The sequence below is a fragment of the Benincasa hispida genome, chromosome 12, assembly GCF_027475165.1.
Source record: "Benincasa hispida cultivar pf3 chromosome 12, pf3_genome.v1.1, whole genome shotgun sequence".
Classification (NCBI taxonomy): Eukaryota; Viridiplantae; Streptophyta; class Magnoliopsida; order Cucurbitales; family Cucurbitaceae; genus Benincasa; species Benincasa hispida.
The window spans coordinates 77,646,749-77,664,547 of record NC_143489.1 but is presented as its reverse complement, the minus strand read 5'-3'; the positions used below and the strand labels follow the sequence as shown (position 1 = coordinate 77,664,547).

The window sequence follows — 17,799 nt, the reverse complement described above, 5'->3', positions numbered from 1 at the left end:
AGAACACTATCGCTATATAAGAACATTAAATTTTGTGCCAACTTGATGGAAGGTCTGAAAATATGATTTTTGAAAATGAGATTATTGAAAGGAAACTTCTATAAATAAAAAAATCCAAAACATATTTAGACTTTGTAGTAAAAAGTTTTAAAAGTATCTTGTACTTTTGGAACTTTTTGCTATAAATATAAATATTTTTAAATATTTTATATATTTAAAAAGGCCCCATTACTGAAAACCATAGATTGTTGTGTTTGTTTGTACATGTAAGAATTTAAATTTTGTGTCGGCTTAATGGACCCTTAGGGCATGGGCCCGAGGGCCATCCATCGGTTATCTCCATGACAGAAAGAATCAAATGGCAAAAATAAGATTACATTAGAAAAAAGGTGGGCATGATTGTTCTTTCCTTCCAAGATTTTTAAGAGTACATATTAGAAGAATGATCCATCTCAAAGAAAATAATGTGTAGATGATAGTAATGTCAAATTTCTCGTGTGAATCTACATTGAATTCGAGGGTCACAATGGGACAAAAGCAAAAAAAACATTTTTCCCATTGTTCTGTGCATGTGGGTTTGTGTCCGTGTGCACGTGCGTCTGTGTCTACACGTGCAAATTTAAGATGAATCCAACTGATTTCTTATGTACCCTAATGTTAATGAACAATATCGAACTAGACAAACTTTATTTTCTCTCACTATTTCAACTGCCTTAGCTTCACTGCTTTTCCTGCCTGATATCACTAACATTAACAAACACATCGTACTCCGAATCTGTCATTTTATAGAAGCCCTCCATGCAGGAGGCAATACATAAATTTTCCTACACTAAATGATGAGTACTACTCTCATTTATTATCAGCCACATCAGCATTACTAAATAATGATATAGTCTACCCACATGAAACTTTAAAGCATTATTTATTTTACAAAATTTAGTGTGAACAAATGGAGTATATACCATGGGAATACTAGAAATTTTCCCCGAGGCATTTACTCTTCAAAGTAGAATAGAGTTCAGCAGGCTACAAGTTCACAGATCATATATATGCAGACAAATACACACGTAAACCAAAGTAAGGTTCATCTTTTTACCTTTTAGTTTGTTAGAAAACGCTATATGGTATTATAATTCAAAGGTTCTTTTTAATTGACATTACGGTCATTCATATCTATTCTAAGAACAAAGCAAGCATCATTAACCTATTGTCTTGCTATCTAATTTAATAGTTGATGAAGAAACAGCAATAAACCTCTAAAAGAATATGCTTTCATGCACACACACACACAGAAAGAGAGAGTGAGAGAGACTAAATCCTAGACTTTCCTGTACAGATTCAGATATGTCAGCAACTTGTCATCACCTGTTCAAAGAATTTCCATAGTCAGACCTGGAGTCGGCTCCGCGCTTTGTATAAAAAGAGCCAACTGAAGGAACTTCGTTATGTGATGAGGCGATTGCAGAAAGGGGCTGGAAATTTGTGTTGCCAACAAACCAGTAGAGAGCCCATTTCAAATTGCAGAGAGTATACTTGAGAGCTTTTGTCCAATACTCTGGTTTGTTGAAGCTTTGCGTGATGGAATAGTTTTCGACCTTGTCGTTCTCAATCCTGCAACATTATCCGATGATGATCAGAAAGCAAGTTGTGTTTTGATGCCAGAATATACAGATCAAGCACAAACAAACAGACTAGTATATTGTGCTAAATACTATTATGATTCCAGTACATGCACATGTATGACTTTTCAATCTTAATTCCTTTGTTCAAGATAAAATACCTGTATGGTTTTCAATCTACCACTTAGAATTATTAAAAAAGGAAAAAGAAAAAGCCTATTTCGAGCATCTCCATGTCGTCTAATATGTTTCTAATGTTGTTTCTTGTTGTTTCATATCTTATATTTGTTGGTCATTTTATGTTAGCCTTAAACATGGTGCATTCATGAGATAAACATAAACTCTGTTTATCTCCAGGATGAAACTACTTAATTGAAACACCATTTATCCCCAGGATGTAACTGCTTAATCATCACAACGTCTACGTTTCATACACAGCTCCTAAGATTCTTTTTTTTTTTTTTAATCATATTGCTCCTTATTCTAGCCAAGCAATAGGAACAGCAAGAAAACTATACATGCATAAACAAGGTGAAGAAATATCGTAAAATCACAATATACTGCACATAAAAAGAGAACAGAACTACAAGATGACTCAAACAGTCCATATCATTGAGCACTCACTCAAGTCTAAGCCAACTAAATCAATCCACATCATCACCGCAACGTCTCTAGCTAATTATTAATACACCCTTAGTACTCTAACAATGTTCCTAATTCACCCTAAAATTGTAAAAATTTTACAGGTAAGCAGCTATAATGCCTACATCAATACTTTCTCGGCATCGCATGCATATCATCAAACATATATTTTGAAGTAAATTACACTTTATAACCCTTGGATTTTCAATTTTATGCCAGTTTGATCCTTACATTTTCAAATTTTAGGATTTGCATTATTATTTGAAGAAGAGGGAAAAACAACCCATGAAAATCGGGCTATTATTCTTAATTTTAAAGTATGCCAATGCCAAGAAATGTAATAAAAGATCATCTGTCATTACTTATGTTAGAAAAAAGATTGTTTTTTTATTAATTTATTTGAGTAAGCAGTAGGCAAATAAAAGATTCCTCATTGATACCCAAAATTAAATAATACAATTAAAGATCAAAACAATAGAACTTCCTTCTTGTCTTCTAACTCGAGCCAAAACATAATCAAATAAAATAAATGCAATCTCTCACACACAGGAAAAATGATATCCAAAATAATGCAACTTACTTATATGGCAATTTGAAACATTTCTCATGCGGTATGTTATTCTCCTGATCCCTAGAATTTGCAAACTCAGCAAATTCCTTTAAGCAAGTCAAGAACAACGTCATGGCTTTATCGTAACGTGTACTCCAAAACAAGTTCACTGGTCCAAACCTATTGAATTACTGACATATCAAATCGAGAGTCCTGAAGAATGTTTCAAAGAATTGGAAACTAAAACATGAAGAAAGTGGCCTTATTTATATATATACATCTATCATCGCATTTAAGTGCTTCACGAAATTTCTCCAATGTTGACTCTTGTCTACAAGATAACGAAGCCAGACTAGATCTGGCTTTGTTTTCTTATTTTAATTCCTTTTCAATATATGGGCAAGAATATTCAGTGAAACTCATTCAATTTCGTTATAGTAATGGAATTTACAAAAATAAAACTAAAGCACTCTTTACTTACAGTTCATATGTACTGTTTTTTTTAACTTAAAAAAAAAAAATAAAAAATAAAAAAATAAAAAAATAAAGAGGAAAGAAAGAAAGAAAAAAATGAAAAGCGACTAATGCTAAAAAAGACATGATATCAAAAAATAAAGGAGAATAATAAGATAATAGAGACAATATAAAACTTAAACGAAGAAAATAAAAGCGTTCAAATATAAGCAAATGTTTTGAATAGAACTATTAGCATAAGACTTGGATCAAGAACACCAAGAAGAGGCTAAAAGACGAGCAGACCCCATATGATTCATCCATGGAATTGATTTGTCATGAAAAATCCTTTCAATGAGTTCAAACTAAATCTCAAATAAAAGAGCTTTGACCAATGTGGATGGAAATAGGAAAATAATCGCCACCAAGAAGAATGAGCAAAACAACAATCAAAGAACAGATGCTACAATATTTCATTGTGAGCCAAACACAAGGGACAAATAAAGGGATCACCAGAAGCTTGCGAAAGAAATTGCCAGAAAAATCCAAATACCAACGCTTAGAATTAGGGGAATGAAGCAACTGTTTTCCAACCAAACTGCCCAAAAGAGGAATGCCGAAAAGCCTACAACAAAATAGCAAGTTCCAAAAGGCCTGCAGCTTCGATGATATCATTATGTTTATGCATTCCTATTGTTGATATGCCAAGAGTGCGTAGTTCATAGGCCCACCGAGAAAAATTAAAGTCCCCACCAACCCAGCAAGGTTCAAAACAACAAAATGAATTTCACCCAGAGAAATCCGCTAACTTTATAATCAGTAACTTCATATACATTAGATACCCCACAAATAATCTTAGACTTTTGTCTTCTACTGAAAAGGTGTAACCATCATCTAGAATTCCAAGGAAACACTAATTTTCAACCCACATAACAAGAATGCGAACCAATTTTCCAAAAGCTTCCACAAGAATCGAACCAAACTCCTTTGAACTCCATAGGGACTTGATAAAAGGAAAATCATAGATCTTGTTTTCAAGGCAACAATTTTAAATAGCTAGCTATGCCGAAAAGGGGGATAAAATCTTGTAATTAAAAACCACAAGCAGCCAAAATAGATGAGAATCTTGAGGGAATTCAAGAAGGAGATAAGTAAAAATCACTAACATGCAATGAATTACAGTCCTTTTGTTGAAATAAAGCTGCAAGCTTCTCCAAATTGTTCCTCTGAAAACAGCTCCTCAGCAACTGAATCCAAAAAAGGATGATCAACTTCATAACGAATCATACTAACAATTGAATCATCATCGGAATCCGATACTCAATTTCCTTATTGATTTTTCCATGAACAAAGATGACCTTTGAGTCGGGAATTGTAAAGGAACAATGACTGGCAAATGGTGAGGAATAACGCTTCTTTGGAGAATTAACAGCAATGGAGATCATAAGACAAGAACCCAATTTTCTTCCAAAGAATCAGGATTAACCTCTTGATTAACCACTAAACCAACTAAGGTTTTTCCAAGAATAATGGAAAGGAAGAGGCGAAATTGATGAATTGTTGTTCAAAAGATAGATCTGATCATTAATGATTTTCTTTTGAAACTTAAAGGACTCATTCAATTCCAAATGAGAAGACAAAACATGTGGCTCGTCCTGTTTACTAAAAACATCATAGATTATTAATGCATGCATTCCATTATCGCAGAAAGATTCCCCCATGGCACACCCAGAATATGGGGCCAGAAATTGAAGAGGAGCAGGATCCGAAGCGGTGGCTGCTACAAGAATGGAATATTCCAAAGCATTCCCTTTTGAAAGAATATGAACTAATTGTGCCACAGTTGAGCGTTTTTGTCCAATTGCTACATAGACACAATACAATGTCTCACTCTCTGCTAAAAACCATTATTTTTTCAGTTATTAATCTTAGGAGAAAAGGGTTTCTTAAATAGAAGAAATATCCAATTACAAATAAGGAAAGAATAAAATACAGCAAATATAATACAATAAGTACAATATAAAATTTCACAATAAAGGAAATAATCAACACTCCCCCTCAAGCTGGTTTGAAGATATCATTCATAGCCAGCTTGTCAATCAACTTGTTGAATTGCCATTTTGGAAGACCTTTGGCTAACACATCTGCAATTTGCTCTGCTGTCGGGAGAAAGGGAATGCATATTATTCCTGCATCAATCTTTTCCTTTATGAAGTGTTTATCAACTTCAATATGTTTGGTCCTATAATGAAGGACTGGATTGTGGGCAAAGGAAATTGTTGACTTGTTATCACAATAGATGCGTATGGGCATTGTCCGAGAGAAATTCAATTCTTCCAATAGTCTTCTTATCCATATGCCCTCACAAACACCATGGGTTAATGCCCTAAATTCTGCTTCAGCATTACTTCTTGCAACCACACTTTGTTTTTTACTTCGCCAAGTAACCAGATTTCCTCCAACAAAAGAGCAATACCCCGAAGTAGATCTTCTATCAGTCGTGCTTCCTGCCCAATCAGCATCAGTGTAAACCTCGATGTTTAGGTGGTCATGCTTCGTGAATAATATACCTTTTCCTGGAGTACCTTTCAAATATCTCAAAATTCTATAAACCGCTTCAAAGTGAACTGACCCGGGAGCATGCATGAACTGACTTACTACACTAACTGCAAAAGCAATGTCAGGACGTGTGTGAGAGAGGTATATAAGTCTCCCTCCTTCAAATAATGAGCAAAGAGGGTTGGGGCTTCTCCCATGGAGAAATTTAATCCTCCAAGTTCTAGATTACCCTGAAGAGAATTCTGAGAAAAGGGGTGTTTAAGGTCGAAAGAACCAGAAACGAGGAACACCCAATCGGTGGATTCTTGAAAGGGTTATAGAAAATTGTTTGTAGAAACCGAGAATGGAAAAAATGGGAAGGCGAAGGGAAGAGAAGAGAGGCGCCTTCGTGCTAGAGGAATTGAAATCGAAGAACAAATCCTCAAACGATTGCGAAATGCCGAGGCAAAGATCAAGGAAGGAGAATCATTTGGTATATTTGATCACTTCTTGTACAATGATAACCTTGAAGAGTGCTATAAGAGTCTGAAGAAACTCTTGGGGATCGATGCGAGTGTCAACACTTGCACGAAATCAATTCTAGAAGATTTGGACCTTCCTCTAATTGTCCATTCAGTATCAAGGATTGATAACAAAATTATAATAACGTACCAAACTTCAGACCTCGATAATGAATCTCTGATACCATGCTAAAAACCATTATTTTTTCTTTTATTAATCTTAGGAGAAAAGGGTTTCTTAAATAGAAGGCATACCTAATTACAAATAAGGAAAGAATAAAATACAGCAAATATAATACAATAAGTACAATATAAAATTTCACAATAAAGGAAATAATCAACACTCTCAGAGGTGGCCCTTAAGTTCATTTGCTTTTGGTTTAATATGGTGTCGATAGCTATAGCTGTTTTTCCAGTTTGTCGGTGGTTAAGCCGAAAAGGAAGGCTATTTTTGGGTGTCAAATTAATTCCAACATCATTATTACAATTGAGAGAGATCTCTATAAATTTGGAGAAAGAATTACAAAACAACGAATATAGAGAATGAAGTGGAGGTTCCATAAATTATGGAGAGAGAGCTCTGTCAATCTTATTAAAGGCTGAAACTTCTTTTCCACCAATGGAATAAATGTTGTCTTTATGCAATGAAAGAACTCTTGAACTTTCACCTTGAAACTCGCTACTATTGTTAAAATCAGAATTTAATTCAGTTGACGTCAAAACAATCCCTTCCTTCCCGAGAGGCTAATTTAAAATCTCATTAAGGTCATGTTTATTTCAAGGGAAATGTAATCCATCAAATCTGAAAAGTAGGCCTATTTTATTACGTTTGTTGTTGTTTACCCATTTTTCATAGTCCTAATAAAATGTGGGCCCACTGCCAATCTGTAATCAACAAACGGAATCTAATTGCAAAGCTGAAAGTGATGAATCTGATTGTGTTTGAAAGTTACGTAGAACCCACTAGCTTTTTTTAGATAAGTTTGAACAATTTTCCAATTTTTGCCTCAAATGCCGTTACTGTTACCATTACCATTATTGTTCCAAACACTATTACTGTTACAGTAGAAGAATTATAAACTTGTCACAGTTATTATTACAATTATAGATATTGTTACCGATTGACCCTAAACGGAGAGATGCTAACCGTAACGATAAAAAGACAGTGTAAAGTAAACATTCCAAAGCAAAAAATTTCAATCGTAATCAGATTACGTCTACAAAATGCCTAAGTAAACATGACCAAAAGCAATCCAATTACGTTTGCGATTGAGGTCAATTACGATCCATTAATAGAATCTCATTGCAATTACACCAATTTTGATTATGGATTGGTAAGTGTGCCCTAACTTCTAAAGAGAGAGAATCAAAACTATAAAAGATGAAGCAACAACCTCTCCAACAGTCCCACCGACAGAATTAATATAATCTTCATGCAACAAAAGGGCTTTTCAAATTTCCTCTTTAAGACTTGTGAAAATCATGAACAACCAAATTCAATTGCTCTTGCGCCAAAACATTCCCTTCCAAAGTGAACTCTCCATCTGTCATTACTTCATCGATTCAAACTAAATCAAGATAATTCGAAAAATATTTCGCAAATAACATGCCTCAACTCGATAACTCATCATTCAGGAATTCCAAAGGACCAAAATCGCCAAATAAAAGTGAAAATACCCCAAACTTTTGTCCTCAACTAAAGATGTTGGAATAAATCCACAAATTTTCCTCTATAACAGCTGAAGAACACTCAATACAATTAAGGGTTTAGGGTTTGGGAAGAGATACTCACAAAACCACCATATTTCTTTCCAATGCCTTCAAAAACATAAGTTTTCTAGAAAGGCCAAGGTAAATTATTATGAAGATCCAACCTCCGTAACTTTTGATAAATTTTGGAAGAGAATGAATCTTGTTGGACCAATGCTCAATCTTTAGATGTATATCCCCATACAAATTACATTTTCCATCGAAATTGAAGGAAACAAAATCCTTCTTCAGCTTAATCAAGGCTTTGTCATCCAAAAATGGATTAATTGAAATTGTAGACTGAAAATACTCTTCAAGAAAAGCCTTAATTTCCATCCAAGAGTAATGATCCATCAATCTTGTCACAACCAAAACAGAGTCAAGATTCAGATTCAACATCTCTTTCTTTCATAACCAAGAAAGAAACATTGTATGCACTCTCTTTTAACCCAACTTTATCTGAGCCTGCAAACTTCGAAGGAATAGGATTCAAATGACCAACTTCTGCATAGGATCTCAAAAGGCCATTGTCTACCTTTTCAATACCTAAAAATGTTTCATTTTCACTAAGCCAAAGGGAAACGAACGATCCTATGATCAGAATTCGAAGCTAAGAAAACATTCAAACTACCCCTAATCATGACCTTGAAATGTCTACGAACCTTGCTTATCAACTCCAATGGGAACGTGAATATTCTTTCTACCACCAGAAGCAGGCATGAGTCAGGCAAATCAATATCCCCATTAAACCATCTTCTAACCAAACTAAAATTCGTTTTCCAATGGGTTGGCTTTCTACCACGAATTTTAGATAGACGAATAAGACTAGTTTTTCCCGAGAAGAAGACATGAGTCAGGCAAATCAATATCTCCATTAAACCATCTTCTAACCATCTTACATAGATAAAGAGAAGTAAGCCTTGATTCTTGTTCAAGTCATACACGAAGAAACCATTCCTGTCGTGCAAAACACAAAAGTAATCATCATTAATCTTACGACCTTTGACTTCCATTAGAGCAGTAATAAACCAAAAGTAAAAGATATGATCGGAGAAGATGAAAAGAATGATCAGAGAAAGTAACAACCGAAGCTACCGTTGAAGGAGAGAGAGAGGAAACAAGAGAGACGAGAGAGCATACTTACCTGAATGATAGTTCATATGTACTGTTATTGTCCATGATGCGAGGGTAGCTCCCCAATGGAAGTATTTTTATCTGATATCTATGAGAAGTAACGAATTAAAGAAATGGGGTTCGTTACTTAATATGATCCCCGAATCATTTATGTTGATTTTAGACACCAAAATATGCTATTGTTTCCATAAAATGGAAATTCAAAACAATCTCTTTGAATGGGTGTCTAAGGATGTTAAAGGCACATACCAAAATCTCTAGAAAGATGTATCTTTGGACCTTCGTTCTTTCTCTCATCTTGTTTGTTGTTTGGTGGGAGAAGGTAAAGCAATGTACTTTTGGGATGATCAGTAGGTGGGGGATAGATCCTCTAAATGGTGTTTCCTCCTTTATATAATTTATCTTCCTTTAAAAATCGTTTAGTTTCTGATTCTTGATTCCGTTAGGGAGTTTTGTGTCTCTTTATTTTGGTTTTCGTCGTCCCTTGCCCAATTGGAGGTTACCTCTCTACTGTCTTTGCTTGATGCTTTCAATGTCAAGCTTGAGAGAAGTGATCTTCGTGTTTATAGTCCTAATCTTCTTGAGGGTTTTCACTCTAAGTCTTTTAATTTGTTGTTGGACCCCTCTTCCATTAGCGAGTCAGTTTTTTGTGTTATGGAGGATTAAAATTCCAAAATGAAGTTCTTTACCTGGAAAGTTTTATTGGGTCGTGTGAACAATTTGGATAGGCTTTCTATAAGGATGCCCTTGTTAATGGGTCTGTTTTGTTGTATTCTTTGTCAAAAGGCAAAGAAAGACCTTAATCACATTCTCTGGAGCTGTCAATTTGCGAGGTCTGTTTGGGATTGTTTCTTTGAGGCGTTTGATCTTGTGTTAGCTCGTCAAAGAAATGTCCGTGTGACAATCGGAGAGTTCCTCCTCCCATTAAGAGAAAGCTCGTTTCTTGTGGTTTACTAGGATGTGTGCTTTGTTGTGGGATCTTTGAAAGAATAGAACAACATAGTATTTCGAGATGTAGAGCAGAAGCCTAGTAAGTTTTAGTCCTTCGTGAGATTTCATGTTTCTCTTTGTGCTTCGACTTCGAAGACTTTTTGTAATTACTCTCTAGATAACATTGTACTTAATTGAACCCCCTTCTCTAGTGAGGTTCTTTGTGGGCTAGTTTTTATATGCCCTCCTAATTTTTCATATCTCTTGATGAAAGTAATAGTTTCTATAAAAAAAAAATAACAATAACGATAATAATAAAAAAGTTAAATGTGATTTTTTTTTCCATCTTTTAATTTCTTTTCAATATACGGGCAAGAATATTCATTGAAACCCATTCAATTTCATTACAGTAATGGAATTTACAAAAATAGAACTAAAACAATATTTACTTACAGTTCATATGTATTGTTATTGTCCATGATGCGAGGGTAGCTCCCCATTGGAATTATTTTTATCCGATATCTATGAAGTAAAGAGTTAAAGAAATGGGGTTCAATACTTATAATCTGGATCCCTGAATCATTTATGTTGATTTTAGACATCAAATATGCAATTGGTTCCCAGAATGGAAATTCAAAACAACCAACTGTACAGATTTTATCCAACAATGTTCCAAGACCAAAATGCCAGGTGGAATTCACTTTTTCTAGGTATCCTTTTGTTTGTTGTTGTTACAATTACCAATTTAACTAAATTTTTTGTAACTTATTTTTCTAATATTTTGTTCGTTACAAGAAACAACTCAGTAGTACCCAGATCTTTGGTTTCATTTTCCAATAAATTTTGGTTCCAAAATTATCGAGTAACTTGCTTTCTCTCCTTTTATTTCTTTCACCAGAACTTGGTTTCCACTATGTTAAAGGTCTGCACACATCCTTTCATCTCAATCAATCCAAAACACCAATGCAAAAGTAATAATCAAAGGACAATTCTCAAGAAAAAGCAACTTAACGATTGTTCGGGTGTTGAACTGAATATTTCTAAAAGTGCTTCCCAAAAATTGTTATTCAGAAAAGGATACTGAAACCTTGGCCTGAAATACTGACACATTGTATGAAGAAGAAGGCTAGCTTGTCCCCATGCAGCATTTATTTCATCCCATTCAACCTAAATGTTTCAACATAAAAGTTAGCAGGAAAAGGAGTTGGAGTCTAATGACTAAAAATTCTAATACACAAGAATAATAGAATATAGTTTTCATACGGGAATCTTAGGAAGACGTCCAAGCCGGAAATTGTTAATTGTTCCAAAATCTCCATCATGCCAAATGGGAAATGCATCATTGAGCACATTTGTTCGCTTCAACAATTCCAAGTGTGCTTGTGAAACTTCTATTTTTGCTAAAATTGCATCTCTCTCTTCCTGTTAAAGTCATCATTCATTTAACAACTAATAAAAAAGTTGCTCAAGACGTCAAGATTAGGCAGTAATTCTTTTTTGTTTCAGCACTCAACATTGTCACGTAGAGGATTATTATGAATTCTTTCATAGATGGAAAATTAATAAATAAATAAAATATGGTTCATAAGTGGCATTGTAGCAGATAGATAGAGCTAGAAAAACATCACAACATAGTTTCAATCTTCACAAGGTTAAAAAGATCACGCCATCATCTAACTCCTTTAATAAAATATTCTGAGGATATTTTATATCCAATGCATGTGACTCCATAATTGGATGATCCAAGTTAGTCCTATGATTAGAATTTAGAACTTAGACATTCATTACATATCAAGCTAGACCAAAACAAGATTATCCTACACAAAATTCTTTTCTTATTATTTCTTTTTTATACAAATCGCAGCAACATAAGGTTAAAACTCATTTGTGGCAGCAAGGCTGCTCAGCCACAGTCATACACATTCAAACTATGAAAAGGTAGTTATCCAAGCATATTCAAGTAGATACTATGTTGATATAAAGAAGCCTGGATCCTTATATTTTGTTTAGGTTAATAACAATCATGAACAGGCCTATTCTACATCTCTCTCACTGTATAAGCATTCACTTTTTTTGGGCTTTATTGGAAACTGAAATAATTCAAGACTTGATTGAATCCAGCAACAAAATAGAAACATAACTATTTACATCTTCATCGTTCCTATGAAATTTTAAAACCTAAAAAAAATAATAAAGAGCGTACCTGATGTGAAATTAATTGAAACTGAAAATTATTATATTCATGCCAATACCTGTCATTCAATGAATACAAAAAGCAATCACCTCACCAACCTAAAAGTATCTCAAGAATTCTTTCTCAACCCAAAAGATATAAAGATTGAAATACATAAACCATCGGTGGAGGCATAGATGAATATGAACCCCAGTAAAAGAGAAATCTTGATTAGGGGGTCAAAGCAAGGGGTTGGGAGTGATATTAGTAGTAGGGACATTATTTGTAATCTGTTTCATATTGTTTGAATTATTTTAGTTTTTATAGCATAATTAGTTTCAGTTATTAGGCTTACTTTTTACCCTAGGTTAACGGTGAACCGTTGTAATGATTTCCACAGATTCAATGATCTGGCCTACAAATATAAAGGTTGGGTTCCCCTCGTGTAGTTCTTTTTTTCAATATTAATAAAATAACTTCCCAATTTTCTGCTAGCACTATAGGGGAAAATGGAATCTGCGAAAATTGTCTATCAACTTAAACCTTTAGGTACATCGAGGATTTAGAATGATATCAGATCCGGCGGTCCTGTGTTTAAATCCTGTCATGTCATTTTCTCCCCAGTTAATATTGATTTCTACTTGTTCAGCCTTCTACGAATTTCAGAGCCGAGTGTTGAAGTATTGAAATAATTAAATTTATCATAATCTACCCACTTAAACTTTAGGGTTCTTTGGTGACTTAGCACTCGTTAAACGGGGTTGGATTACTCTCTTATTTTGTACCTTTACAATAACCAATAAAAAGTTCAGTTTCCTAATAAAACAAAACAGCAAGTACCTCTCTTCCAGTTCCTTAAACCGAACAGATTTAAGCTCTAGTTCTTTTAGCTCAGCATTTACTTCTGTAAACTCATTCTCTGTCTCTTTAATGGCTGCTTCAAGCCTTCTCTCTTCTTCCTCAATCTAAACCAGAAAAAGTAGAAGATCAAACAGCCAGATTCTTTAAATGGAAATAATCCACAAGTATTGCTATTGATTAAAATTCATATTCTGTCTTTTTTTTTAATAGCTGATTCAATTTGAATCTTTACCAAAAATTATGAGTCTATCAATTGTTTGAATAGAAAAATACTTCTCTCTCTTTATTAAGATATAATAACCATGATGCTTAAAATACCCAATTTTAGGTATTACAATAATATAATTGAGATAAAAATAGCAGAGATATTTTTTTTTTTAACAATAATATAATAACCAAGACGATCAAAAGCAGCAATGTAATTATTTTATTTTTTTTTTTTATCTGTACAGTTGTATTCATTCATATGCCTAAACAAGGGAAAAATACATCTCTGCTTTTGAATCTTTAGAGAACAACAAACCTTAAACTCAAATAAAATAAGTATCTCAAGAAAATTTTCTCCATAACTTCCTAAGCCATGCCATCCTTCCAAAATAAAATAATCAGCATATGTTGTTTAGAAAATGAATGCCTAAATATCATTGTTGAATTGTACCTTCAATTTCTCCTTAAGAAAATCAGCTTCGGAGAGAAAGTTTCTTGACTCCCCCTCTAAACGTTTGAGGCAGGCTTCATATGCCTTAATATCCCTGTTCACATCTTCAACCTCCTTATCAAGTTTATCAGACAAAATCCTCATGCATTCCAGGCACAAAGGCTGCTCGACCTGGGAAACAGAAATATAGGCATACAGTTTTTAACCAGTTCCTCGAAACTTCCAAGAAAGCTAATCAGTCTCTAGTTGAAATGAAACTGAAACAAAGTTCAAGTTCCTTGCTTTACAGTACCTGAGTTTGACTTTTGGCAATGTCAAAAGCACGTTTTAAGACAGTTATTGTAGTGTGAAACCCAGAATTATTTGGCTGTATTGCCCCATCAGGTGATGGTATATGCATTCCACCTCCATCAGATGGAGATTCACTTTTATACACAACTACAAAAGACTCTTCCATTGCCTTTCCAGATTGTCCTGTATCAGCCTGACCAGCCCCCTCACGAGGACGAGGAACTCCATGTGATTGGGGCCGTTGCTTTGGCAACACAACAAAGGAATTATCCATGCGCGTGGAAGCTAACATGCTACTGGCCCCATGAACTCCAGACCCCTGCATCCCTGATCGTTGTTTATCACCAGAACATATTTATTAAAAGAAGCATACAGCTTGAAGTCTGAACATTAAACTAATCCCCAAACCTGCTTGCTATTTACGACTCCAGAAGGTTGATTGATTGCCCATATGTAAATTATCAAACTTAAAAATATTTCACACATCGTGTCTCCTTTTACAACACAGAGGCCTTTATTAATTTAGGCCACAATCTCTCCAATGTGCTTTGTTCAACAACTCATTAACTTAATGAAGCTAAGACAATTTCGCCAAAATTTTCGTAAGTTCCCCCATAAACAATATTGCGCACCATCATTCAATCGACCAATACCGTTCAAATTATCGCACCACAATCCGAAGCGAAGGGCAAAAATTTGCGTAAATAACTACAGAAGACCGAAGTAACTGAAGAAATCACATCTGAGACACCAAAAGCGCGAAGATAAAACATTAAGAATTAAGAGTACAGAAGTTCACCGGATCGAGCAGAAGGATCGTTGATGAATTTATCGGCATGGGTGTCGACGCCAATGAAGCACAAGGACTGGCCGCAGTTCTGGCAGCCGAATCGAGGAAGATTCGGGTCCGCCCGTGGGATCCGACCCGTTTTTCTGTCACCCATTGTTTGATTCAAATGTGAAAAATGACTAGTGAAGAGTCTTGTTCTTTATGCAAGTCTTCGCGTGGAACAATAAAACCAACGAGGCCTTTGCAGTTAATAATGGATTCATGACAATCTTTACGTGCAGATAATTGATTAAACTATTTTTCAAAAAAGAAAATTGATTAAACTAATATTAGGGGAAAAAAAACCAACATTGTAAAAATTATGATCCAAATTCTTAGGGTTGGCCCAATGACCCAAATTCGGGGGAAATAATGAGATTTGTCCTCACTTTTTTAAAATAGGTTTTTTCTCTGTTAACGTTAAATTCATATGAAATTACCAAAAAGAAACTTTTACTCACGTGAAATGGGTTTTCTCGTTCTCTTTCCTCTCACAGATCACTCTTTTCTCTTCCTTTCTCTCACGATGTCACTCTCTGGCACTCGATCTCGCTCTTCGGTCAATGATCTCACTCTGCAATGCAAACTAAATATAGAGAGAGGAGAATAGGATAGACAGAGTTACTCATGTGGACTCATCGAAGCTGGTGTATGGTCTTGTCAAAGTTGGTCGTGTTGGAGAAAAAGAAAGCATCAGATGAAGGAAAGAGAAGATAAAAAAGAAAAAAGAAAGAAAGAAATCGAGGAAGGAGGAAGAGATAAAAATAAATAAGGGTAATTTTGTAAAATTGTTCAATGATGAAGTAAGCAAAAGGTCAAAATTCTTAAATTTTAAAAAGTAGGCCAAAAATCATTTTGACCTTGAGAATCGGTCTTTTAATCAATTATATCTTACCAAACAATCTAAAATCACAAAATCTTACCACAAAGAGAATATATTTGAGAGAACGCTCAACTTTCTAATAACATTGAAGCATGGCAAGAGAGCTTGGGAAAATAGAAGTTAGAGGGAAGATGGAGAGAAAGATGAAAGTCACAAAATGTGTGTTAATAGAGAATAAAAAGTTGGTACATATCACTAAGGGCTTGATGGACATTTCATATGTCCATTTGTCCCAAAACTTTTTGGGGACGTTTGGGGCAAGGGTTATCATCAAAATATAATAACCACCTCTTGCTACCGTAAAAACTATTTCAAAACCTCAAATTAGCTATCGTCTACACTATTTCAAAACCTCCAATTTGTTACAGTATTTACTATTTACTATAGTTTTTGTTATTTTACATTCATCATTTTTTTATTATTTGCTACAACGTTTACGATTTTCTTCTCAAACTAAAATAGTTTACACCTTAAACACATATTATTATAATCCAAACTAAAATAATCTACATCCTAAAAACAAACTATCATAACCTAACTATTATAACATATGACTATAATAACTAACCTATGACCCCAAACGCCCCCTTTATTTTAGAAAATCATCCCAAAAGTCTATAATATCCTCAAAATTGTCCTATTTTTGGTAATTTTTCTAAGGTAACAAGGGTGTAGCTAAACCATTTTTGCCCATATGTTAATGCCAAGGGCATATTTTTACCTATTTTAAGTTTTAAGGGCACTATTTTTTAAAGTGTTTAAGGTGTTTTTTTTAAAAAAATAAAATACAAGCAATTTCTATCTGAAACTTAGGGTATGTTATTTTTAAAAAGGGTAAGAGTATTATTAGACTTTTGAAGGTTAAGAAATATTTTTGAAATAAAATACAAATTAAAAGTATTATAAATATTACACAAAAAAATGGTGTAATTTAGACGTCCATTCTTAATGTCCAAAGACAAAGTGTCACTTCTCCACTACTTATGTGTTGTTCATGTGTCTCATGATTACACACTACTAGTGTTCATATAATTCACTTCCTACTTGCCATAACTATAAATGGTGGTATTGGTGGGTTTTGTAGGATATGCACATTGGTGAGAAATATCTATTTCAAATTTTCATTTTCCATATTTTCTAAATTTCATATATTTTGTTAGTTTATTTTATTTATTTATCACTATTATATTATATATTATTGTATTATATTTTCTCCATATTTGTATTCTCATTCTGCTCCATCATGCTTCTTATTTTTACAATACATTATTGGCACGAGCTTTTATCAGTCATCCTGCTGAAGGTAGGTCTTAAAGGTAGTTTGATTTTCTCTTTATAGTTAATAAATTAGATGTTGTTTTGCATGTTTAAATTTATAATATAAATACAATGTTTTGTATAGTGTGACCATGACAAATCTTACAAAACTAAAATTCGCCGCTCTTGACATTAATGGTAATAATTATTTTTCATGGATGTTTGATGCAGAAATACACCTAGATGCAATGAATCTTGGGAAACAATTAAAGAAGGGAATATGACATCAAGTTAGGAAAAGGAAAAAGCCATGATTTTTCTTCATCATCATCTCCATGAGAGATTAAAAATGGAAAATCTAATTGTGGAAGATCCTCGCATCTAGTGGAAGAATTTGAAAGAGAGACATGATCATCAAAAAACGATTATTCTTCTGAAAGCTCGTTATGAATGGATGTATTTGAGGCTCCAAGATTTTAAATCAGTAAGCGATTACAACTTCGCATATTTAAAATCAATTCAAAATTGTTGTTATGTCGAGAGAAAATTACTAATGCGAATATGTTAGAGAAAACATTTTCTACTTTTCATATCTCGAATATGCTTCTACAGCAGCAATATCAAGAGAAAATTCTAAAAAAATATTTTAAACTCATGTCATGTCTTCTTATGGACGAACAAAATAAAGAGCTATTGATGAAGAATCACGAA

The 17,799-nt window shown here is 34.0% G+C and overlaps 1 protein-coding gene across 3 annotated transcripts; it reads right to left on the bottom strand.

Moving 5' to 3' along the window:
* Positions 1-1,103: 1,103 nt before the first annotated feature.
* ATG6 (AUTOPHAGY 6) lies at positions 1,104-15,200 on the bottom strand. Of its 3 annotated transcripts, none has more exons than XM_039019649.2 (10): positions 14,919-15,200; positions 14,121-14,446; positions 13,829-13,999; positions 13,150-13,274; positions 12,340-12,388; positions 11,400-11,558; positions 11,218-11,303; positions 10,590-10,658; positions 2,842-2,991; positions 1,104-1,611 (listed from the first exon to the last, which is right to left on the bottom strand). In XM_039019649.2, exons 1-10 carry the CDS (start codon positions 15,061-15,063, stop codon positions 1,362-1,364), a joined length of 1,530 nt encoding a protein of 509 aa, XP_038875577.2. In that variant the 5' UTR covers positions 15,064-15,200; the 3' UTR covers positions 1,104-1,361. The 3 variants fall into 3 exon arrangements, with proteins under 3 accessions (XP_038875577.2, XP_038875578.1, XP_090164294.1); XM_039019650.2 differs by having other exon boundaries at positions 14,121-14,438; positions 14,919-15,131; XM_090308168.1 differs by having other exon boundaries at positions 14,121-14,438; positions 14,528-15,124.
* Between the last annotated feature and the right edge of the window lie 2,599 nt (positions 15,201-17,799).

Coding starts and splice junctions, on each gene's coding strand:
- ATG6 (XM_039019649.2), bottom strand. CDS start 15,063: ATGGGTGACAGAAAAACGGGTCGGATCCCACGGGCGGACCCGAATCTT. Junction 13,275..13,828: donor TTCTTAAGGAGAAATTGAAG/GTACAATTCAAC, acceptor TTTCTGGTTTAG/ATTGAGGAAGAAGAGAGAAG. Junction 1,612..2,841: donor TGTTTCAAATTGCCATATAA/GTAAGTTGCATT, acceptor ATAATGTTGCAG/GATTGAGAACGACAAGGTCG.